Source organism: Dipteris shenzhenensis, chromosome 27, assembly GCF_047967505.1.
Source record: "Dipteris shenzhenensis isolate YYH24624 ecotype China chromosome 27, Dip_SZ_1.0, whole genome shotgun sequence".
Classification (NCBI taxonomy): Eukaryota; Viridiplantae; Streptophyta; class Polypodiopsida; order Gleicheniales; family Dipteridaceae; genus Dipteris; species Dipteris shenzhenensis.
In genome coordinates, this window is record NC_141622.1 from 24692218 (window position 1) to 24718300 (window position 26083).

Sequence of the window (26083 nt, forward strand, 5' to 3'; positions counted from 1 at the left end):
AATTTAGAGAAATGTTGACAATTGGCTCTTAATTCAGAGAATCGATTGGCAAAGAGTAGTAGCAAAGCCCTGAAATGCTTGGCTATTGTTCCACGAGCTCGAAAAATTTAGAGGAAATAAGCATGAAACCAAACTTCACGTAAAGGGTGGTTGCTATTGTCTGGAAATTCGTGCATCACAAAATTTGCTTCGTTCTCAAGCTCCCTACAATCTTGCGGCATCGTGGGAATACCCGCTCACCATATTTTCTAGGTATTCCTTGGAAAGACGCCACTCTCATCCTCGGAATACCAGCTCACTGTATTTCCTGCCCCTCTAAGTAGCCAGTTGCAACCATGGTCCAAATTTGGCCAAATTTGAGGGGGAGCTATGCCACCTCACGAGAAGGGATCCAAGGCGAAGGTGTTATTATAGTTAATATAGTTACCTCCAAATTTAGCCAGGCAGGTGCGGCAACCCAAAGAAGATAAAAACAGAAAGGACCAGCTATTATGGCGGCCGTCTTTTCTATAACTTGGAAAAAAGATGGGGACCCGTAAGTTTTCCAATTCACCGGTGGAACTTCCGTTATATTATCCAAATCCATCGGGATTCCGGAATGCTTGGCGGACTTCCCTGGAAATATTTCCAAATGTCCTAATTCACCAGTGAAACTTATGTCGGTCCGAATCCATCCGGTTGCGGCAATGCTTGGACGTGACAGTTGAAAAGCCAATTCACGGCCATGCACGCTGGAGACAGGCCTAGGATTTGTACATAACAGCTCCTAGTTAGTTTCACGTGAAAACCATCTTAAAGGATTGCCGTAATGTTGTGATTCGTTGAAGGCACTGGGCAGGGAAGACTTGCAGCAGCCTAGATTTTACGACGTTAACTTTGGGTTTCAAAATTTAGACGCTTATTAGCATTCGTCCAACTCAATGGCATTGACAGACGGGATGAAACACCAAGGAATGTATTTACGAAGCCATGGTTACGGTATGATTTCACGTGAACGGTTCTATTCGACGGTCATGCACGCCGGAATCTGTCGGATTTTACGTAAAAGTTTTTGACAGGTAGCTGCAATCTTTGATCAGGGTTTAAGGATTACAGTAAATTCAACGTTGAACGTGCACCCTACTGACTTCCAATATTAGAGTTGGGCTTAAGCATTACAGTAAAATTCAACGTTGAACGTGCACACTACTGGCTTCCAATCACTACGTCTCACTGATCAGTTCTCCAACACCTCCTTAGTCAACGTGCCTCGTGCCTAGCAACAAAATGCGATCCTCGCTTCCCGAATCCCATCCCATCTCTTCATTTTATACGCAACGCTTCACCTGATTAATTTTGAGCAGCAAGACAAGCAAACCATAAATCTCCAAGGTTGTCCTCGAATTCGACCCATCAACCTCGCCGACTGTTACTCCAGCAGAAACCTCGCTCTCTCACTGATGAAACCTCTCCGAGTACTGGCTTTCTTTTGGCAAATCCCACTCATAGCCCAACTTCCTCCTTGTTGCTGAATGAATTTGCCTAAAGATAGGAATGCTGGATTGCTGCGATTTGGAATTCATCCCCATGCGGGAGATCTTGCTTTCTTGCCATCAAGCCACCTCGTGGGAATCCTGCTCATAGCCCTGCATCGTGCCGTCCTGCCATATTCAGACTACTGTTTTCTCCGTCCGTCCTCCTCCCTCTTTTTCCGCACAACTTCTTATATAGTAGTATTGTTTACACCGATTTGTTAGACTTCAGCTTCTAGCCTTCTGCGCCTTCTTTACGCTTGTTTGTCTTTCATCCTGGTTTGCTTGACCTTTCCCAAGAAGCAGCTTCTAGTCCTCTCTATCCTCAGACGGCTTTCCTCACTAACTAAGTGGAGTTCCCGGCGCATCTAAAAATCCTCCAACCCAGCTTGCACTCGCAGCTCATCTTCCGAGACCTCGCACTTTGTTCTCTGATCAAGACCTCGCACTCTGTTCTTTTTCTCCTCCCTTCCCACCTTCCAGTCCTTCACCATGGTGATTACTGCGTGCACGCAGTGGAGTATTCCCTTAATGGGCTCCATGAATGCGGTCTCCTCCGTAACTAAGCCCTCCTCTGTGCTTGGCTTGAAAGCTTTCCAGCTTAGTCCCTCTCTGCCTTCCACCCAGCAGGAGGCACTCTCTGCAAAGATACAAGCCTTTGACCACCGAAGCAGATCTGCTGGCAGCTTCCATGTCTTTGAAGCCTCAGGCAAGCTGGGAAGCTTTTCGTGGCCACAGGAGTACGAGTACGAAGACAATGTAATGTCTTGTTGTTCTCCGACTGCCGCTAAGGTGTTTGAGTTCGACGGGGATATAACGGCAGCTGATGTGGACCTGCTGCCCATGCCGGGCTTAGAGAGCCATGCTCCCCCTTTGTATGAATCCTACTTCTCCCTCAGCCCCACCGATTCAGTTTTGACCCGAGTATCTTCTTCGGAGTCCATGAGCACCGGCAACAGCTGTAAATCTTCTGGAGCGGTCTCCACCCTCCTCGGGCTTCCACCGAGATTCCGCCTCCAATTGGAGAAGGCGGATGGGAAACATTACATGTCTGGTGAATTTGGTGAAGGCCTTCCCGGGAGCCCGAGGATGAACACTCCATCCAAAGGAGAGCAAGAGACATCAAGGCAAAGCCTAGGAGAAAGCGAACGTCAGCTTCATGGAATTGTAGCCAGTTCCACAGCTCATGGTGATCAAGTAGAGGAAGATGATAATTTTGCTGATTCCTTGGCAGAGTTCTGGAGCCAGCATGGAATGGACTGTGACCCTGACGTCCTAGACGGCTCCGGAAGCTTAACTTCCATACTTACAGATTTGCCACAGAAGTTCCATTCAGCATCAGAAGATGGTACATGCCCTACTACCTGCGAAACTGATGCCGATAATTGCATCGGGACAAACTTCATCGTGGATGAGCTTGGCTACCTGGTCATCCCAACCAAAGAAAAGTCCCACCCTACAGTTTCTGCAAACGAGCCGCCGACCTTTGAGGCTGTGCATTGCAACACTGGACTTAGCTCTGATGTATGGAAATCCCATCCTGGAATTGGAACCAGGAATTTAGTTCATTTGACTTCTCAAACAGCATCCTCCTTCCAGCTTGATGGGAGACATGCTACAGAGAAGAACTGGTCTTCCAGCCAGAATGACGGATCTAATATAGCAGCTCTCAGAATGTCAGCCTTTCCTTCAGATCAAACGAGCTTGGCAGCGCCAAGTCTAGTCGAGTTTCAGACCAGAGACCGGGTTTACTCGCCATCCCTGCCAATCAAAGTGGAAACGAGTTGTTCAGAGAATAGATTCGGCAACGTCACCGGAAAGAAGCGGCCGTTCTCGATTCTGCAATTGAACGGCATTGTATCTCCAAGAGCTGCAAACTTCCCTCGGGCGGATGCCTGGCGCTCTCAGCCCGACTCCATGCAAGGAATGCAGCACCAGCCTGACATGAGCAGCTACACTTCCGCAACGCAGGCCTTTAGTGCGATGCTCTACAAGTCCCAGGGAGGCCAACCTCGGCATATGGCGACTGAGAACGTAGAGCTAAAGCCACCCCCGTCCAAGATTAGGCGCAGGCACGGCACAGCTATGGATCCACAAAGCATTGCAGCTCGTACTCGGAGAGAGAGGTTCAGCGACCGAATTCGCACCCTACAGAGCCTGGTTCCGAATGGGGAGAGGCTAGACACGGTGTCGATGTTGGGACAGACACTGGAATATGTGAGGTTTCTGCAGCACCAGGTATGGCAATTGTACCATGGAATGGATCCAGCGTCCCCCAGCAACGTCAAGAGTGAGAAGTGGAAAGATTTTCTGGAGGTTCAACCCGCGTCCACTAGCTAGGTAATCAGGAAAAAGCCAGGTATAAGAAGAAACAACATTGAATTCTTATTTTCAATGTTTGGATTATACACGAAGAACGCTTCAACATATCATCTATGTTCTTTCTACACCTACAATGGCACTTATATGTCTACTATAGCCAAAGGGAAGAGTCACCTGTTCATCAAAAGTGACAACTACACAAAGATTTGTCACTGCTTGATGAATCAAGTAACTCCTCATTGACAAACTATATATTGACCTCACGCACTACCCATACTCTGTTCTTACTAATTTCCGTTGCTACTAATGATCCGTCCTAAGGTTACTAAACTCTCTTATCACACTTGTCAGTGGTATCCATCAATTTGGTTTAACCACTCTTTGTGTTGGCTTTGTAATGCTGTTGCAAGTATCTATAAAACGCATGTCATTTATGGGCGTGTCATTTTTGGTGGTTCACTCTTACACTGACGATCGATTCTAAAGTTTCCAGATTAGTTTCTTTCAGACTCTTTTGTTATTAAACGTCGTGCGATAATCTAAAGTTTCATAGTTTCATGGTTCCATTCTAAAATTCCACATTGCTTCTTTCAGACTCGAACGTCGTGCGATCATATCGCTTATTTGTGTAGAGAGACAGCATATCACATAGTATGGAAGCCAGTTTTCTTAGGTAAAGCTTGCCTACAAATCACCATAAATCAGAGAGAGAGAACGGGCAGATTGTCTCATTTTGGTCATCAGTCCAGTGACGTCAAATCCTTCCTGTCGACGTTGAACAAAGTTTTAAATCTCGTTGTCTGAGACCTTTGATATCCACAATCACTCACAAGAGCTTACGATAGATTTGGTTGGTCAAGGCTGATGAACGCCTACTCTATTTCAACGTTGTAATGGGTTGTAAATTGGTCTGGATGCCCTTGAATAAGTTCAGGCTGTTGACTCTGTAAATTTGTTCGGTGGAGGGTGAGGATGGTCGAAATATACGATTTTGGGCGCACGCAAGTTCTACACGAAAATTTTGTATAAGATCATGTGGACCGACAAGAGCGCTGGCACGCGCTCATTAATCTAGTTAGTTTGCAAAATGTTGGAAAAAGGAAGCTAGCGGTCAAGCAAGGAGCTGCAGGAGTAGGAAGTCCGATTTGGAAACTCGTAGTTCATTTTCATGTATGGCCTGTGAGGGTGGCTGATTCTTGAGCTCTAGGGAGTTCACTAATAAGCACTATGTAATATAACAAAATAGAAAGGCTTTGGGTTTTATTTTCTTTTGGATCTAAAGAAAATATACCTACTTAAAGGATTGAGAGCGCGCACACACGATATACGGGTTTTTACGTATTGAACGCCATGGGGTTGTGCTCCAAGTTTCCGAAGTCAAAGCCAACCTTGGAACCAAGACATAAAAGACAAGAGCCCTTGTAAGGAACCCAAACATTGAAAGGCGCTATAGTGCCTTCCTATTGGGTGAGTCCCTCTCACCTCCATATATTGCTTTCTATACATGGTTAAAGTCGAGATTTTCCAAGCTATAAAATCGGCATCTACATGAGAAGAGAACACTAGAAAAGTTCTATGACTTTTCTTATGATTAGGGTAAGGGGGCAGGTACTATGGAGGGCTAACATTTTAGCACTAATCCATGGCGGAAATGGCCTTCCTAAAATCAGAATTCAGATTTGAAGCTATCGCAACCATCGGGTTGTAATAGGGAGCTAATTTTTATTTTCAAACTTTTTTAAAAAATTGTGGAAGATAGAAATCTATGAGTGCCAATGCTTAGGTCAAGTGAGGGCTAGTACTAAGGCATTGTGTGTCCAAAAAATGGTGAAAGGAGGGCTTGACACATCATCTTTTTCTATGAAGAACATTGGGTGACACCCTACCTCCCTATTGGGGAGGTGATGACATTTTAAAGGCACCCGCCTCTTTACTGGCCCCTTTACCAGGCTAAAGCATCTTGATTAAAGAGACCAATTCATCATTTCATTGGCTACAATGGAGCAAGGACAAAGCCTAATGACGGTGAGAGTAAAGCTAAGACCATCAATTGAGCCACATCAAGTTGTGCTCTTATAGTAGGTTCGATAGATGGTTGAGAAGCCACATCTCAAGAGAAGCCCCTCCTTTTTAGGGATGGCTCACAACAACACAACGCATCCATCGACATTCTCCATAGACACGCAAAATAGCGGGCGCATCTATAAGCGCTGATAAACTTAATAAAAATACGGGCAAGTCTATTAGCGTGGTTATTAACGTGTCTATCAGTGTGGTATAGATACATTTAATAGCGCGTCTACACTGTAAATAGACACACATTTAAACGCATTTGTAAACGTGCAGCAGAGTTTGAAATTGTACTGCATGCTGATAAATGTGCATCACTACTTGCCAAACATTGCCCATGATTACCAAAGCACATAATTTAATAAAAATATAAATGTTATGCATGTGTCACACATAATAATATGCTTTTTGCCAAACGCACATATTAAAAAATTAAGTGAGGTGAGGAGAATAAGACAATATATAAACTAGTTTTGCCAATATGTAAGGAATTTGGATGATACAATGATGGGCTATGGTTCAATCTCATCCTCAATGAGATAAACCCTTGCCCCTAGTGGAAGAAAGAGCCACATGGGACCTGTTGCAAATTGAATTCAAGAGGCTCTTTCAAATGGAGAGACTATAAGATGATCCTGCTCTCCAACTAAGCAAGCTCGAACAAGGTTGATGAGAAGATGTACTCACGTACCTGGGCAAGATGAAACACTTAATTGCCAAATGTGAGCCACAACCCAATGATAAGTACCTCACAGCCTGGCTCATTGTAGGCCTAAGAAAGAAAATCTGCAACGACATGAAAAAGACTAGTAGTTATGAAACATTTAGTGCAACTCATGCGATAGCCATTGACATCAAGGATGGCGTGATGGACTCTGACACTAGCAGCACTGATGATGGAAGAGCTAGTATGCGAGATAAGTGTTCTAAAAAGAGAAAATCCAAGTCCACTGCAGAAACATCTAATGAAGATCGCCTAGAGGCAATGACCATGAAGCTAAGAGAAGAAATGGTGCAGGCCATGGAAGAAAAGCTTCACATATCTCAGCCACCATCTCAGACTTATCCATGGCGAGAAAATGTATGGTATCGACATTGCATGGCCAATCATACAGCAAATGAATGCCCCATCCTAAAAGCCAATATCATGACACAAACCAATCCATCGCCAAGGTTGTGGTGCCACATATGTGTAGTCGGTGAACATGACGAAACTAGTTGCATCTTCAACATGTGCAACAACTTGCCCCATCCTCAACAATGCCAAATGGCACCCATCCCAATGTACAAGCAACCGGCACTTGCACAAGCACCCCCATCTTCGAGGATGAATCCTATTCCCATCTGGACCCAAATTCCACAATTACTCAAAAATCCATATCCACGACCATAGCCAAGAGCGCCAAATCCAACTCCTCCAGCAGTTCCAATACAACTTTAAGCCGAGGAAGTGGATTCACAATTCGAGTATGAAGCTGAGTACCCATTGTACTATGTGGAAGGAGCAAAAGGTTTAATACCACTCTATGCGAATAAAGTTCGGTCCAGCACATGTCGAGCGCAAATCAAGTGCTACGGTTGTGGAGAGAATCACCAAATCACAGAGTGCTAGTAGCCCCACTACTTTCCAACCACTCTGCAGAGATTGTGGCATTAACCATGCTGTATGGATTGTCCCATGAGAAATAAGGTCCCACAACAAAATGAGGCTAAGCATAAGGTCCCAATCGGCATTATTGGGGAGGACCATCAAAGTCTAGGGTTGGCAAACATATTATCACAACTTATGAATGTAATTACATGCCAACAATCAAGATGGCTTCTTTAAAAAAAAGCCCAAGTGCCTCTACCTCTGCCAAGCAATGAGCAGCCAAACTAATCCACATCAGCTCCCGAGCCTCAAATAAAAGAAGCTCCATTCCCTAATGCAGAAGTGGAGAAGGCTCGATTTCAGGCACTTCAACAATGGGTGCAAAAAGAACAAGCTCAATTTGAGGCTGAGAAGCAAGTACAAGATCCAATACCTGACTTGGACCCATCGAGTATCAATTGACACTATACTTGAGCCTTTATTCCAGCAACAAAATCCACAACAGAATGTACTGCCATGCCAACTTGAAGGTGCCACACTCTCTAGCATTCTAAGTTGCCCTGTGTCAATTCCCATTGGAATCCTCTTACAAAATTGTTCCAATCTCTAGGAGAGTTCCAAAGAATGGATTGAGCTAGCAAACCCTCGTCCACCTATGGAAGACATAAAAGATATCCCTGTGCAGATGGGTGAGAGAGATGACGTATGCAACATCAATGTGCCTTTGATCCATAAAGCATATGATGAAGTCCAAGCCATAGTGGATGGTGGAGTAGGTGTGAATGTCTTGTCCAAGGAGCTCTATGATGAATGGGGTCTCCCACCAATGAAAAAGGCTAATTTCAACATACGCCTTGCAAATGATTCACATGCAAAGCCCTTGGGAATAGTGAATGGAGTGTCAACAAAAGTCGCAGGAGTCTGCTTTTCTCTTTAATTCACAATCTTGGATCTCCCAAAGAAATCTTATCAAATCTTGCTTGGACATCCTTAGTTGCATAAGGCATCAATTCTCCATGATTGGGGAACTGATAGATTGACAATCCAAAATTGCGACACCCCAGTAAGAGTCAATGTAGGGACAGGAGCAATAAAACCAATTGTGCTTACAGCATTGGATGAAAACTCTTCAACGACAATCTCAAGCAAATCAACCCCCCTGTAACAACATGCCTTAGCAGGTGATACACAAAGCAATGTGAATAATTGGATCCAAGCATTGACGACCATTGACAACTGCCATACACTAGATCCCATCTTCTCGCAAATTGATGCTAAGGTCATGCAGGTAAATCCTGCACTCACACATGAAGAACCAATCGATCTAGAGGTGCCATTCTTTATGGTGGATCTTGAATGGAATAGGGAACCTGAAGAAGCTATCCATTCCAATAAGGACTTAGATTTTCCTTAGGACCTTGAAACAGAGGCTAAAAATGCTCAATTTGAAGATAATGTCTTTGACAATGATTTAGCCATTCTCCATGCCCTAATGGTGATCAAACTTCCCCAAGTTAAAACTCCAAAGTTGAATAATAGAAAAAGATCCCGCAAGAAATCTAAAGGACATCGCCGCAAGCCCATGGCCGACCACTTCAATGAGTTCGAACAAGTCCAAACTAGGATGGTCAAGTTGTATCTTACCAAGCAAGCTCCCCCAAAATCTGAGTCACCTCCTCTTGAATGGTCCCCTACTGGACTTGAAGGAGCATGCACAACAAATGACCCCTTACTTGGGGAATACTTTGCTAGTGGAAAAGTCACCCCACAGTTCCTAATGTAAGAAGTTTCAAAAGTATAAGCCACATGTGCGGATGAATCTTGATAATGAGACTTCAGAAAAAGAAAGTCCACAAGAGCCTCAAAAATTAGATAATGATACTATGCCACCCAGTGCCCATAGCCCATGTCAGGCTAGTTCAACACCATCAGAGGCTGATCTTCATGAAGCACCAAAGTACTTCAAGAACTACACTAGTGGGAGTTTCCCTATAGCAATGCCAAGACCAATAAGAGAATCTAATGTGCAAGAAACCGATAACATTGGAGAGACTCCAATCTATGAGGGACTGGCCAAAACTCGCACACAATAGACCTAGACCTTGAAGGGGAGGAAGAAATTTTGGTATTGATTGGGAAATAGCTTACATAGGAAGATGGAACAAAGCTCTTGGAACAAAGCTCAAAGCACTCCTAATGGAATATGATACTGCCTAGCATGGTCATACAAGGAAATGAGGGAATTTCACCAGAAGTGGCAGTACACACGATACCTATTAGGGAAGGTTCCCACCCTAAGGTATGTGGACCTTATTGAACAAATCCAAAATATGGCACCATGGTCTATGACGAATTGAAAAAACTCTTGGATGTCGGATTCATCTATGAGATAGAGCAAATTGATTGGGTTTCACCCATCGTCATCATGCTTAAATGCAACAAGAAGCTAAGAATATGCATTAACTTAAAGAATGTGAATGCCACCACAATCAAGGATTACTATCTCCTACCCTTAATAGAAACAATGTTGGAAAAGGTGGCTGGATCAGAGATATACAGCTTCTTGGATGGCTTTAGTGGCTATAACCAAGTGCAAATTACTCCTGATGACCAATCAAAAACAGCATTTGCTACAGAATGGGATATATTTGCCTATAGAGTCATGCCATTCGGCCTTTGTAATGCCTAGGCCACATTCTAGAGAGTCATGTTCACAGCTTTCAAGTCATTTCTGAATAAGTTTCTATATGTGTTCTCGGATGATTTGTGCATCCACTCGAGCAAAAAAGACTAGTTGTCAACCTGGTGAACATAAGAAAGACTACCCATTCAGCTACTTTTCCAGTTGACAACTCAATGATGCAGAGATCAACAATACTACCACAGAAAGAGAAGCCCTAGCAGTGGTGTATAGTGTTAGTATAGTAATCCAAAGGGCTTTCTCACTCCCAACTCAAGGTGCAAAATACACCACAAGGCCTGCCGATGCTAAATTTCTCGAAATATAGCCTCTTCTCGCCAAGGCACCAAGTTCCATAGGGATAGGATATTACTTTGCACCATCATTAACCCTCCACTCAAGGAAGCATCACAATTTCTATCCACAATCCTGGGGGTTAAGTGCGGTAAGAATCAATCCCTCCCACTCCGCACATTTGTATTGCTGAGTAGGCAGCTAAAGCAAGACTGGATCCAACACTTACTCATCTTCTTCACAAAAAAACTCGATGGTTCATCAGGCCAAAAATGTAAAATTCCACACTTATTGGCTGTAATCATCAATAAAGAGCTACAGGAACAAGAAATGACTCTACCCCAGTTGCCAAAACCTATTGAGGATCTAGACATTCCCTTCTCACCAACATGGGAGATGTCACCACAACTTCTCCTACTATCACATTGGCAAATGCAGATACCTCGAAAGAAATGTCTATTTTGGAGGTAGGAATTGAGGAATTGACCCACGAGATGCTGCAGCTTGGCGCACAATCGCAACCATTATATCTCCAACAATGAGAGCTTGAGGCTACATTAGCACCAACACCACCTACCAATGTCATGCTAGTCAATGAGCCACAAGGAGAGCTAGTGCTAGAACATCAATACAACTACTGTACCGAAGTGACTAACTTACCAGTGGAACAACCCCCAGCAAGTACTATAGAATCATTAGGATGGCTACATGGGCACCAATTATATTAGCAGTATCGCCAATCCTTATCACCATCTATCATTCTCCATCATCAAGCCAACCAAATGCTTCAAATGCTAGAACTATTCACTAGCTTGGTCAAGGAGGAGCGTGCATGAGAATTGGAAAGATAGACTATAGCAGCCATCGAAGAGCAATTCCATGGAATCAATCCCTAGGATTGACTTAGCATGAGGCGGACAATAGTTTGATCCTTGGGAATGGCTTGTGTATATCAATGACAAAGTAGTAATACAAGCTACGGCAATCCTACAGACCTCCTATGACTACTTGACCTAAGCACATGCTTAGCAGACGGAGAATTGGCACAAGCTTGACTCACTCTAATCCAAGAAGAAGAAGAGGTCTAGAATTGCCAAGAAAAGCTTGAAGACATGCAACAGTATTGGGCAACATGCACATTCAGCATTGAAGAGCTTACAAGGGATTGCCAAATCTTAAAGGACCAACTTGCTACCGCTAAAGAGGCGAGCAGTTCTCAAGCACAAGTCTTAGACCAATGGTCCAATACCACTGAAGTCATTCCTCAACAAGCGCAGGTCACCTTGCAAATGAAAAAGCTTGAGGAGGCATATACATCCATTTACCATAAGGAAAATTTGGATGAGATGCAATCCCAAAAGATAGTCATCTCAAGGCTTGAACTCCAATTGCTAGTGCAAAACAATGAGGCAATGGAGGACACCACCAATGAAGTCCCACTACAATGCACAACGGTGGTGTACCAAGAGCTTGTGACTGCTCTACAAGTCAAAGATTGCCTCAAAGCATGAGTGCTTATCCAATGGAAGCAACTCCAACTCAGGATCATATCCGCTCATCCAAAGATCAAATGGGAATGTTCCATAAGGGCAAAAACTCAGTGCAAAATTTGCCAAGACTTGTCCAAAGATGAAAAAAATATATTCTGCCTGTCTACACATGTCGGGTTTATAGCACTCGGGACAGATGCTTTCATCACATATGTATGCCTCATGGGTAGTCCTCCCCTCAGGGTTATTGTTGGTTTGTTGCCATTGCTACAAAAGACATCACTATTATCTATAGGGCATGACATAACCAACATCCCACCCTTGCAGTTGATGATCCCATCGCACCAACAAAAAGAAGTGTCAGAGGATGACATGGCCTATCTCACATCTAACTTCCCATATCTAACCACTCTCTATGCCAATCTCATAACCTCACTTACCCTTGCTGCTACCACCCTCTTAACCATCCTTGAGCTCTAGCCTATTAACATCTACTCCCTTCATCGTCTCTTTGCTCATGCCTCTCACCACTTTCAGCTAACCCAACAGTCGTAAACTTACGAGTCCCTCACACCTAACTTCTTCCATTTCCTTGCTAATCCTACCCTCGAGGATTACCAAGTCGCTCAAACCATTTGCCCAGTTCTTCCCTCCCTCCCTCCCCCTTGATTCCCCTCCCACAACAAACACTCTTTCATATTTCTCCCCCATGTCCCCCAGATTCTCTCCTTGCCCCACCATCACCTCCGACAGTACTTATGCTACCATTAGCAAAAAATGACCCAATATTTGATTTTGAATATCAAGATCATCCTATTCGCACTCCCATGCCAAATTCCAATGATGGGTATGATTTTGATGTGATACCACTTCCTAGTAACTCCATCAAGGATTTCTGGAGTAAATATCCTGATATGAAAACTCGAGGTGGATGGAACCTAGACCTGGACAACTTCCCTACCAACCTTCATCAACATCAAATTAGTGAAGATTGGGTTAGCAAATTGGATCCCCAACTTGATTGCTGCTGCCCCAAACTCTTTGATGTAATCTTCTTGAAAGAGTACTTGCGTGCACCTCCATGTCTCAGAACCCATCCCAAGTTCTATGCAGTTCCTCAATGTCACAGATGGGAGGTCAACATACAAACTTTGGGTGAGGATCGCACCATTAATTGGATAATGATCGAGCCATACTTTGGTGTAGAATCGAACATCGAAGGAAAGCTAATACAAGCACTTCAATAACATGAGAAAATAATGCGCGGCAACATTGACTGCATCCTTCACCAAAGTGCTATCTTCTGCAAAACATTGGAATACATTCTGGAGGTCCCCACTGCACATCGACCACCATTTGCCTCCACTCAATTTCAATCCCAATGAAAGGATTGATGCTTACACTACAAGCCAACTCTATCAAAGAGTCATATTCTTAGAAGCAGACCACATATCTCTATTCAAACAAATGGTGGATACATGCAACCTGGAAACTGAGAAAAAATTGTATGGTGCCAAGGCTTTACAGCAAGATCCACTGGCATGCCACAAGTTCCACAACCACTGGGTTACATGCATGGCATTGCAACTCCATGATCACAATAAGCCATAACCCAAGGACAGGTAATAAAATGGATCTAGGTGTATGTTGTCTCTATGCCAACATGGACTTAGGTAGCACAGAATGTGTGTGTAGAGTAGTGGCAAAGCTCTGCTTGTACTTGCATAAGGCTAGGAATAAGGCGGGTAATAAAATGGATCTAGGGGTATGTTGTCTAGCTGTGAAAATATGGACTTAGGTAGCACATAATAAGTTGGGTAATAAAATGGTTCCGGGTGTATGTTGTCTTTGTGAAAACATGGACTTAGGTAGCACAAAATGTGTGTAGAGTAGTGGCAAAGCTCCTCTTGTACTTGCATAAGGCTAGGAATAATATCTCTTAGGAATCCTCAACATGTATCTTCAACATGCAAGTCCTAACATGCAGTTGTACATGCAAGTTTTACATACGATTCCTACATGCAGTTTGTACATGCAACTCCCACATGCAGGTTCTACATGCAACTCCTACATGCATGTTCTACATGCAACTCCTACATGAAACATGAAACTCCTACATGCATGTTCTATATGCAACTTCTACATGCAACATGCAACTTAGAACTATATGCGCATCCTAGATGCAAGTTCTACATGTAGAGAGAGAATGTCTTACAATTCTTACATGCAGAGACAGAAGCTCTCAAAGTTGTATAAATACCCCATAATGGAATGAAGCCCACACTCTTTGGGGAATTGTGTTGAGTTCTACTTTGGTATTCCAAGCAATTGTCTCCAAGTGTCCATGATTCCTTGTACTTCATGTCCAAAAGCATGTCCTAACCTTGCAAGTCCTCCTCCCCTCTCCTCCAACCTTGCAACCCCTCCTCTCCCTCTCCTCATCCCAACTCCTCCCTCCTCCTCCCTTCTCCTCCCTCCTCTTCCCTCCTCCTCCCTCCTCCCAACTCCTTCGTCCTCTTCCCTTCTCCTCCCTTCTCCTACCTCCTCCTCATCCCTTCTCCTCCCTCCTCCTCCTCCTCCTCCTTTCTCCTCCTCCTCTCTGCTCTTACTCCTTCCTCTCCCATACCTATGGTCCCCCTAAACTCGTAGTCCCATAACCCTTGACCTCCATGATCTATGAGGGAGACAAGTTCTCCGCCATGTACTCTACCCTGAACCTTGGATCCTCCTCCTAAACCTTGGAACCTTCTTCTAAACCTTGGAATCTCCTTTTGAACCTTGAACCTCCCTCTAACCCTTAAACTCCTCCTAAACCCTTCAACCCCCAATGAAGGCGAAAGCGTTCATTACCCCAATCATGATGAGGGATTGGGGATTTTACTCCTACAGCTTGCATCAATAATTGAAATACTTCTCTCTCTTCCCCCCCCCGTCTCTCTCTCTCTCTCTCTCTCTCTCTCTCTCTCTCTCTCTCTCTCTCTCTCTCTCTCTTCTTTGATGGAATTGGGGATTTTACTACTATGAGTTGCATCAAAAATTGAAATACTTCTCTCTCTCTCTCTCTCTCTCTCTCTCTCTCTCTCTCTCTCTCTCTCTCTCTCTCTCTCTTCTCTTTGATAGAATTTGGAATTCTACTTCTACAACTTGCATTAAAAATTGAAATACTCCCCTCTCTCTCTCTCTCATAATAACAATGAAAGGTAGAGAAAGTAGCCTCTCAAAGTAAATCCTAATGAAATAGTTATGGGGGAGGTGAGGGACCAAAAATGCCTAAATATAGTAGCTTCGGCTGCACTCTCTTTGCACTGAGACTTCAATACCCAATTTTACAAATTTGCTATTTACATGCCCCCCCTTCCCCCTCTCTCTCTCTCTCTCTCTCTCTCTCTCTATATATATATATATATATATATATATATATATATATATATATATATATATATATACATATACATATATATATATATGTGTGTGTGTGTGTGTGTGTGTGTGTGTGTACATACATCTCTCTCTCTCTCTCTCTCTCTCTCTCTCTCTCTCTCTCTATATATATATATATATATATATATATATATATATATATATGTATGTATGTATGTATGTATGTATGTATGTATGTATGTATACATATATATGTGTGTGTGTGTGTGTGTGTGTGTGTATACGTCTATACACACACACACACACACACACACACACACATATAGATGTATGTATATATATATACATACATACATCTATATATATTTATATACATACATACATTTATATATATATATATGTATATATATATATATATATACATATATATATAGATGTATGTATACATACATACATCATACATACATACATACATACATGCATACATACACACACGTACGTACGTACGTACATACATACATACATACATACATACGTACGTACATACATACATACATACATACATACATACATACATACATATATATATATATACATATATATATATATATATATATATAGCCCTCCCCCTTGTCCTCTCTCTCTCTCTGTGCCATGCTTTCTAACCTTCTTTGGATAACCCTAGCATAAAAAATATGCATTAGAATGAAGTGTGCAACAGAGTGCAATTTGGAGGGCAGGGAAATTCCCAACCCTCCAAATCACATTCTTTTGCATACTTTCTTGGATTATAGTATTTGGAGCCCAAGGGGGGAGAGAGAGAGAGAGAGAGAGAGAGAGAGAAGCATGTAATGTAGGCATGGATGAAGCACCAACAACCAAAATACTCCACACGATCAAAATTAACAAATCAATACATTCATCAACTAAAATTTTCAAGGAAGTAGCAAATAGAAGGAAAAAGAAAATGAGGAGTGCATGTGAAAGCATACAGAGTGCAAATCCATAAATATGACTAGAAACAAAGACTATAGATGGATTGAGAAGATGGGACCATAGAATGAAGCAATAATCAAATGGATGAGTGTAAAGGCAAATCAGTGGAGATGCACATGACAAAGTCTATGGATAGATGGAGCAAATGGATTACGATGTCAACAATGAAGTTTCCATTTCTTCCATTTGGCAGAGACCCTCAACTAAGTATATCTTGGCTCTTCTCTCTCTCTCTCTCTCTCTCTCTCTCTCTCTCTCTCTCTCATTTAAAGCATGAGCCGTCTGCAAGTGTCACTCAAGCGGCTTCCGGATTGTTGCAATGAGTTTCCATGAGAGAAAGAGGGAAAGGGGAGAGGGGAGAAGAGAGGGAGAAGGGGAGAAGAGAGGGGAGAAGGGAGGGAGAAGGGGGATGGAGGGGAGAAGGGAATAAGGGAGGGAGAAGGGGGAGGGAAGGTAAGAGTGAAGGGGGATGGAGTGGCAAACACAAAGGCACTACAAGGGAAACAAGAGAACACCCAAAGGCACTCTCGGAAGAGAAGAGGGAGCTTGACCCATTCCAAACTTGTGCATACAATAATGAAGACCAAAGTCAACAATTTGGCCTTTTATACAAGTCACCTTTTGAAGGGAGGGCCAATGCTTTTCCTTATACCACTCTCTCTCATCTTTCTTTTGTTACAACCACTTGGGCCCATATGGCGCCAAGGCATTCTCTCAAACTCCTCTTGTCTTCAAATGGCTCTTGTGTTATCTTTATACATTGTGTTATCCTTGCCAATTTGGATGATCCTGGTGCCTGCCTTTATCCTAAGATATTTGAGGCTCAAAACCCATAGGAATGGGTCAATATTGAGCCATTTGTGGCTCAAACCCCAGAAGGAAAGGTTGATGTTGAGCCATTTGTGGCTCAAAACCCATAGGGCCAAATCCGTCACCATGCTCCATGGCTATAGCTATTAACATGCCCCCCTTCTTGTTGTTGAGCAGCCCTCGGATCAGCCGTGTTGGAGTAGGTGGGTAGAGAGGACTGAGCTGGGATTTAATACATACTCTCTTGAAGCGGTTTCTGTACCCCGCTTGCAAACATAACACATGGTATGTGCAACAATTCTTTTTTTAAAATCATATCGAGTGCATTTTTTCTGTCTTGCAAGAAAAGTGTTTCAGAAGATTGGTTGGCTACCATGGGATTCAAAAAAACTGGTGAGTCTGCTTTGTAACATGTGTGTTAAAATTCCACTTTTTAAAGTAATGTCTACAATATGTGATATAGAATAGTACTTGGTAGCATAAAAAACATGCTATTATAGAGCTTAAAAAGTACTATGTTAGCATTATAGGCTGATGAATGTACTCTTTAGTATGCCTTTTGCTGATCATACTAACATAATGCTATGTTAGCATTATAGGTTGATTGTGTCATTTAGTACTCCACATGTTGATTGAATTCAATAGCCTTACATAAATTGTACTAGTTTTAGTACTATGTATACTAATGGTAATGCGTTAGATCTAAATTTTGGTACTAATATAACACTATTCTAGTATTAATATAGTAGACTATACTAATCATAATAGTACTAACATAGTAGTATTTGTTTCTATTCCAGTACTAGAGAACTAATGTAGTACTCACATAGTACTATATTAATTTTGATATAGTACTTATAATGTTACAATTCAGTACTAATATACTAGAACATAATGCCTACTCAGGGGTGCACTACTAAGAAACCCTATGTATCTCATGTGTTGAAGAGGTATTTAAAAAGCCCCTCAACTAAAATTTTTGACTCAATAAAAACACCCCTCTTTACTTGTGAACTAAGTGATTCTTTTCTAAAGTTCAATTAAAAAACCCCTCCTGTTATTATTATCATGTTTTTTTTTTTGAAAAGTTCAATTAAAATACCCCTCCTTTTGAATACACGTGGTACACTAAATTTTTTTGAGGTGAACCCCCGAGAATGCCTACTAATATACTACTAACATAGCACTATTTGTTTCTATTCTAATACTAATATATTAGAGTAGTAATATGATATAGTACTAATACAGTACTATCCATTTCTTTATAGTACTGACATAGTTAATATAGTAGACTACTAATGCCTACTAATATACTACTAACATAGTACTATCACAGTACTAACATACCACTATTTGTTTCTATTCCAATACTAATATATCAGAGCACTAATGTAGTACTCATATAGTACTATATTAATACTAATGTAGTACTATTTCTTTCTATTCAATAGTAATATAGTAGAACACTAATATAGTGCAATCTGTGACTATTGTACTACTACTCGTTTCTCTATTACAACTAGTCTAATTGTTAGAACTAAGGTGGTATTGTTGGTTTAGTACTAAACTATTTCCCTATAGTGATGAAATGGAATGTAGATGGATTTCATGTTACTCAAGCTATGGAGAAGTCTAGGAGTGTACGTGTCCAAGATGAAATTTTTGATAGTCCTAGCAATACAATTTTGAATCCCTAGCAATATAATTTTTTACAGTCCTAGCAATACAATTTTGAATCCCAACATGAAGAAAGGCCAACATGGATCTCAACATTTTTGTACAAGCCTCATGTGGTAAATCCACCAATGATGTCATGGTAGATGGCAATCTCATGTCTGGTGAGGACCCTGTGGAGGACGACACCATGGAGGATGTAAATATTCCAGGTGCTTCCTTGGTTGTTGCAAGAGGGGGTGAGGAGAATAGTGATGATGAGGTATTGGAAATGATAAGAAGGTAGAAGGGAGCAATTGAGAGAGAGCTTGCAAAGGGGGGTTCTGAACCAAAAGATGGAGAGGGAGGGGATGAAGGTATGATGTGTTTTTGGCATTCTTCCTTTTTTTTTGTGTTTTTCCTATTACATTATATATGGATTAAACATGTTGATGAAGTTGTAATTTTGTATCTGTTTCACAAGGTAAAATCACCTCAAAAGATGGGGCTTCTAGTTTGATGAATGGAGGAGTAGAACTAAAAAAATAAATGTTGTAAGATCCTTGTACAACAGCAAGAAAATAAAAGATAACAAGAGTATGTGGTTAGATTTGTATTTGCTTAATTTCAATTGTATCCAATGTAAGCTATTTGGATTTTAATTGACACCACGGACATGGGAAACCAACTTGACTCAGAAAGTTTTGAAGAGGAAGTATAGATGTTGGATGCCATTGTAGACCAAGATGTAAAGCTTCTAGGCAAGGATGTTTTGGTAGAGGACACCCCACAAGGGATGATGGACAGCCAGAAAGACATCCCATAAGGGATGATGCATAGCCAAAAGGACAACCAGAAGGACATCCTAGAAGGGATGAAGGACAACAGAGGGATAGCTACGAGAAGGTGTGGCAAGTGGGAGGTATCACAATGAGGAATGGAATTGAAGACTGCTTTGGCTAGATCAGCCTCTTCTTTGCTAATCCTAAATCTACCCAAGGGCTCACCTATATAATATGTCATACATGATGAATACAACTCACCTCTAGGAGCAATCAGTTATGCCTTATTCCTCTCTCTCCCCATCTCCTCCTCTGTCTCTCTCCTCATGTGGGCAGCTCTCATCAATCTGCACTTTCACTTTGTATATTTATTATGAAGTTCAATCTTCAGAGGGGTCAAAAGCCATTGATGTTGAGTCACATTTTTATTAGGTGAGGACTAAAATCCATTCCTTTTTTATTGATGTACTCTTTAGTTGTATTTTTTGGGAGATTCCAAATTGTACATGGAGATCAAGAGATGAGAATAGTTCAAAATAAGCAAGATCACTATTTAGAATAATTCAAGAGTGTCTTAGTCACAACAACACAATGCATCCATAGATGCATTTTCAGACGTGTTTACTGAATTTTTTTTAAAAAGTGATGGGCGCATCTATTAGCACATCTATTAGCGTGTCTACAGACCCACATCTAAAGGTGTGTCTATGTAGCATGGAGACGCGCTATAAAAATGCTCTAATAGATGCTTTGCAAAAATAAAATAAAAACCAAAAAACGCGCTTATAGACACTCTGCAGAAGAAAAAAAACCCAGAATGCAGTGTAATTGAACAGGATGCTGTGTGGTTATAGGAATCCCATTTCTACAGTGTGCAATGCAATTCTTACAGCCAACAACATTTTAATTTGCATAATTTCATGTACGTTTATAGCTATTGGTAATTCGTTATGTATTATTAAACGAGTTAAGGGATGAAGTACTAGAATTTGAAGTGCATATATTATTAAACGATCATATACAAGCCGATGATTACAATTCCGAATAAAATATTACAACTCCAAAACATTTACATCACAAAGAATTCATTGATAAAACATTGCACAAGGAAATTGAATGCCAAAAAAATAAGAGTGTATATTAATTTATAGCCCAAAAAGTGCTTGTATATACATATAGCATGAAGCCAAGCCACCTGTGGCTTCAAGTTCAAAAAATAAGAGGAGTGTATATTAATTCATATTTCAAAAAGTGCTTATATATACATATAGCACGAAGCCAAGCCACCTGTGGCGTCAAGTACAAAAAAGAATAGCTAGCACTACTTCTAGCACTACTCCTATGACTAATCGGAGGCATCCTCGTTCTGGCTCCCATCGTTAGAGCCTTCTTTGTTTCCTTCTTTCTCCTCAGTATCCTCGCCTTCTTCCTCCTCAATATCCCTAGGAGCCTGTAAATGAGGGACATCATGTATCAATGTATGAAAAATCAAATCTTTATTTACAACATTGATATTTTTAAAGTACTTTTAAATACCTGCAAGGGCGCTCCAGTAGTGCAGATATACTGCTCCTCAGTAATCAACTCCTCATCATAGAATTGCCTCCAAGTATGTCACCTGCGATGTCCACGATGGTAGGCTGTCTCTATAGAAGTAGGGTATTTGCCCATGATATCAAGCTGCAAGATGACATAATTTGCAGAGGGGTTAGTACAAAGGAAAAACCTCCTAAAAAACCACATAAACACAATATAATTTGAGATCAATACTTACAAATTGGGCCTCCCATGACACAATACCCCCTACTCCAAAATGCACGTTTTCATATTGCTCCATCGGGATCTGTTGTGCCTCAACGTGCTGCAGACTGGGGTCCCCTTTTGATACCTTCATGGCTTTCTTCCAGCTGGCCCCTTGGTGGTTGTCCTCCCTCTCTCCTTGCAATCTCAGCTAGTGCCCGCCTCTTGAGCAAATACCTCTTATTGGCAAGGATAGTGGTAATCTTTGTCTTTGCCCATTTGTCGGTGAACTCATGACGTTTTGGTTTGGGATGGTATCCTTAGCCAAAAAAAAATTTGCTCTTTGAATGGAATAAAGCAATCTCTGTAGTTGTTATGAACTACAGAGCGGATGGAAACAACTTCCTTCCCCCATGCATCCTGCAAGATGCCACCCATCTCAGTGATATCAAAGTAGATCGTACCATAACCCTTTGGCACGTCTGCATCTGAATCATCCCCGCCCCCAGTGCTTCCCCCAAAGCTCTGTGCCATGATCTTGTGCCAAAGCTCTCCTTACTACTATGCATGTTGCCATGTCTTAACGAGCTACTGCAATGGGCACTCGCCTTTAGAGAAGGGGTTCCCGACTGCACGGGAGTAGGCTGGTGGCTCTGTGATTTAGAAGGGATACCTGACTGCACGAGGGAGGCTAGCGGCTCTGCGATCTAGAAGGGACTCCTAATTGTAGGAGAGAAGGGACTCCTGACCACCGTAGGGGAGAAGGCTGGTGGCTCTGCCGCCTGCTGGGCTGTCTACGCTCCACCGGATTAATCTCAGGTGGTGTGGGTGTGGGGTGGTTTGGAGTCTGTACTCTCGACTCATGAGGGGTGTTTTGAGTGCTCGTCATGTATGCATATAACTCCTCTAGAGTGGGAGGGTAACCCAAAATGTTATATAATTGCTCTGTAAGAAGGCATCTCGAGGGTCAGGCGAGCCTCCTAAAGAGCTGGAGCTTCTTTTATTTGAGGCTCGAGAGTTGATGTGGACAAGCTCGGCTGCTCATTGCTTGGCGGAGGTAGAGGAACTTGTGCTTTCTTTTTTAGAAGTCACTTTGGTTGGATTGGAATGTTAGGGTCCTTGGTGGCCTCTTTCTGTTGGCATGTAATTACATTTACAAGTTGTGATATTACACTTGCCGGACCCAGACTTTGATGGTCCACCCCAATGATGCCGATTGGGACGTCAGGCTTAACCTCTGTTTGTTATGGGCCTTTATTTTTTGTTTTTTTATTTTCTATAGTTTGTTACATGATGTGAGCTTGACTTGAGAGGTTATATCTAGGTAATTTCTTAGACTGCTTGCATTGTTAATTGTTATGGCTTAGTGAGTTTCTTATTGCACCTGGCACTGAATTCTTTTTTGAATTCTGTGTTGCAGCTTATTGCATATGAGATGGCTCATGCAGGTGAGAAGAGGAAGTGTCAGTAACCTGATTTCACTAAGATTCAGAGGAAGGTGCTGAAAAATGAGAATGTACACTTCTTAATGAATGTCAATCAAGACATCATTGGGACAGCTTTCCAAAATGGTGAAAGCGGTGTACATAATTTGGTGAGGACAATGGGAGAGCATGGAGGGAGGACCTTGCATGACCGATTTCCAGATGTTTTCATAGTAGAGTCTATAGACCAGTATTTGCACCACTTAGCGATAGAGGGTCGACACTGCCTCAGTCAAATAGATCAAGACATAAACTCCTGTGACCAGAAGTGGGAGGGTCCTACTGTAGATGCTAGGGTCACGTACATCAAGAATGTGTAGCGAGGTTACAAAGGCAAAAGAGCTACCTCAACCTCCCTTCCATCAATGCACCCATGCCCCCAAGCACAGTTGCAATCACAAGCACCAATGCACCCACGCCCCCAGTCACATGCCACATTGCATCCACCGCAACCACAAGCACCAATGCACCCATGTCCCCAGTCACATGCCGCATTCCACCCAATGCAACCACAAGCACCACTGCAGCCACACCACGCGTATGCACCAATGCATCGACCACAACATGTCTTTCCCCGTACCCCTTTTTTCCAAGATCTTTCATACCTAGAAGAAGTTCCTCCTCCCGGTCCACATCTCCCACCACATGCATGGCCACATTTTGCCACATCTTTTGCTTCTCCATTTGTGCCTCCTACTATACGCGTAGACTAGTTTCCATCTCCCACATACTCGCCTGCACCACAAATGCACAATCTATCTACACAAGCAGATACATTCCCATCTCCTTCATTCTCTCCTGCACAAGCACCACGCACATCACATGGCTTGCGTGATCATGTAGCAGTGCCAAGACCCATGCAGCCCATACTGCTTCAACGACGAGACATCCGATTCATGCCTAGTGTAGCTATGGGCACGAGCACGAAAGGAACAGTCAACATGTGCAATATTCTTGTCGCTCCCTTTGATCTGCACAAGACTTATGCATGTAACGTGCTAAAGGTTTTCTGTGCCAACTGATGCATTGAAGGCCAAAGCATTAGAAGAAGCCACGTGCTTGGGTGAGGACATACATCCGGGCATCATCCGAGCAATAGGTCTAGTCCATGATGATAACCCAATGATACTATTTCCGTTTTGGAATGGAAATCATTTGGAAAGATGGCTAACCTACCTTGGACATGATGGAAAGCGACCATCTCTAGTGTTTCACAGAGATGATGCGAAAATGCTTGCTAGAGCTCCACGGGTCCGTCAACATGTATTTGATATTTTAAGTGCACTAGTTCGCACTATTCATTACATGCACCAACACAATGTCCTGCATAATGATTTGCATGCGCAAAACATTATGCTATACTTCTCGGAGTCATCCGAGGAAGTGTATCTGGGCATTTGTGATTGGGGAATGATGACCCCATGCAGCACTAGGAAGCACCATCCTGCATTACTCAGTGATAGCCCCAACACTGTGTGGACTTCCATTGCTAGATTTCATCACGTTGCTCCAAAGTGCCTCTGCACAAATCCCCCACCTTTCAATGTTGCACAAGATGTGTATGCCATGTCTCATCACATTTTGAAGATCTTGGACATTTGTACACCATCGCCAAGTACGGGACTTGTAGAAGCTCTAATCGGGCATCTACGATGATTTGTGATTCAAGGAAAGTTAGTCGAACCGAATAGACATCCAAGTACTATAGATTTTTGTGGGGTTTTTGACATTGCTCCAAGATGTGGTATACAACTCAGTCCAAACTAAGGAATTAGACCAGCAAATGACTAAGTCTTTCTTGGACGGGATGTAATATGAGTGACCGATCATGAATACTTGTAACATTGTTATTTTTATATATCATCCAAGTCTGGATCCACTCCATTGTTCAAGTTTGTATATTTACAATGACATGATAAATGATGTGATAAGTAATGTTTAAATATTATTTATATAAGTAAATGATGTGATAAAAATGATTATCCAATTGTCAAGTATGATAAATGATGCAATAATTAATGTTTAAATAATATTTGTATAAGTGAATGATGCAATAAAAATGACGGTCCAATTTTAAAATATGATAAATGATGCGACAATAAATATTTAAATATTGTTTGTATTGGTATATTGTTTAATTGTTTAATATTAATTGTGGTTACAAATTAATTCTATCTTGTTGTCATATTTTAGCTAAGTATGAGCATGAAGGGAGAGAACTTAGAGAACATTCTCCCACAAGATCCTCCCCAACTAGAGCAACCTCTAGTCCAAGAGGGCCCACAAGTGCTTTTGTGCCTCAAGAGGCTGATTTAGCAAACCAACTAAATCACGCCGAGGCTCAGGCTATCTTACAAGTGCAAAGAGAGATGCTGGGCAGAGAGGGGCTAGGTATTTTCACTGCTGGTCCATATCAAAATGCTGGAGGAATCTTGCTAGATCGCTCCAACCATTGTATTTGGGAAGTTCAAGTTTGCCCAAGGGCCGCCTGCCTTGATTGTTATTGGTGCGGCCCAAATTGTTGCGAGGGATAAAGAAATTGTTCCCATCTGCTTCGAGTTCAAGGTCCCCATCATCACGATGGCAATCCGCCATGTCGTGTCATGGAGGAATCAAAGGGATTGGCTGAATTTTTGGGGGGGACTTTGGGGTAGATGGTTATTGGAGGCATTGACTGGAGCGTAGTTGCATGCAAATTTGTCGAGAGGTGGAAGGGGTGCCTCTTTTGCAAGTGTGGGTGTTGATGTAGGTGTGTTAGGGGGGTTAGAGATGTGTTAGTGTTGTAGGTACCATCACATTAATAATGTGCCTAGGATTGTCCCACATGAGTAGGGAAATGTGTCGGTGCAGACAGATCGTCAATCGGAGGTCATGGCGAAAATTTATGAGTGAATTAGTGGGAAAAGGGACCCACACAGGGGCATGAATTAACGAGTGCTAGGGATGCTGAAATGGTGTGCAATGGGTTGGAAAATTTTTTCATAGCATCGTGTTTCTGTGTGTGAAACCGTGGCTCAATCCAAGTCCAATTTGGGTTCCAAATGGGTGTGTTATGATGGGTTAAAGTATGGGTAAAATGTGGCCCTTTTTTGTGTTGGGGTTGGGGGGGGGCGGGGGTTCCCTTGGGTCAATAGGTCCAAGTGTGAATAGTCTTAAAGGCTTACCGAGGGAGACTAATTGACCCAGCTTAGTTGACCTAACTGGACCAATCCAGTTGATCATTCATAGTTATCCTAACTAAGTCAGTTTGTCTAACTGTTAGTTAAGCAGTAACCTAAC

At 42.3% G+C, this 26083-nt stretch overlaps 1 protein-coding gene across 1 annotated transcript; it reads left to right on the forward strand.

The window, feature by feature from the left end:
• Positions 1–2003: 2003 nt before the first annotated feature.
• Positions 2004–3851, forward strand: LOC147884073 (uncharacterized). Its single transcript, XM_087398140.1, has one exon. It carries the CDS (start codon positions 2004–2006, stop codon positions 3849–3851), a length of 1848 nt encoding a protein of 615 aa, XP_087254266.1.
• Positions 3852–26083: the final 22232 nt, after the last annotated feature.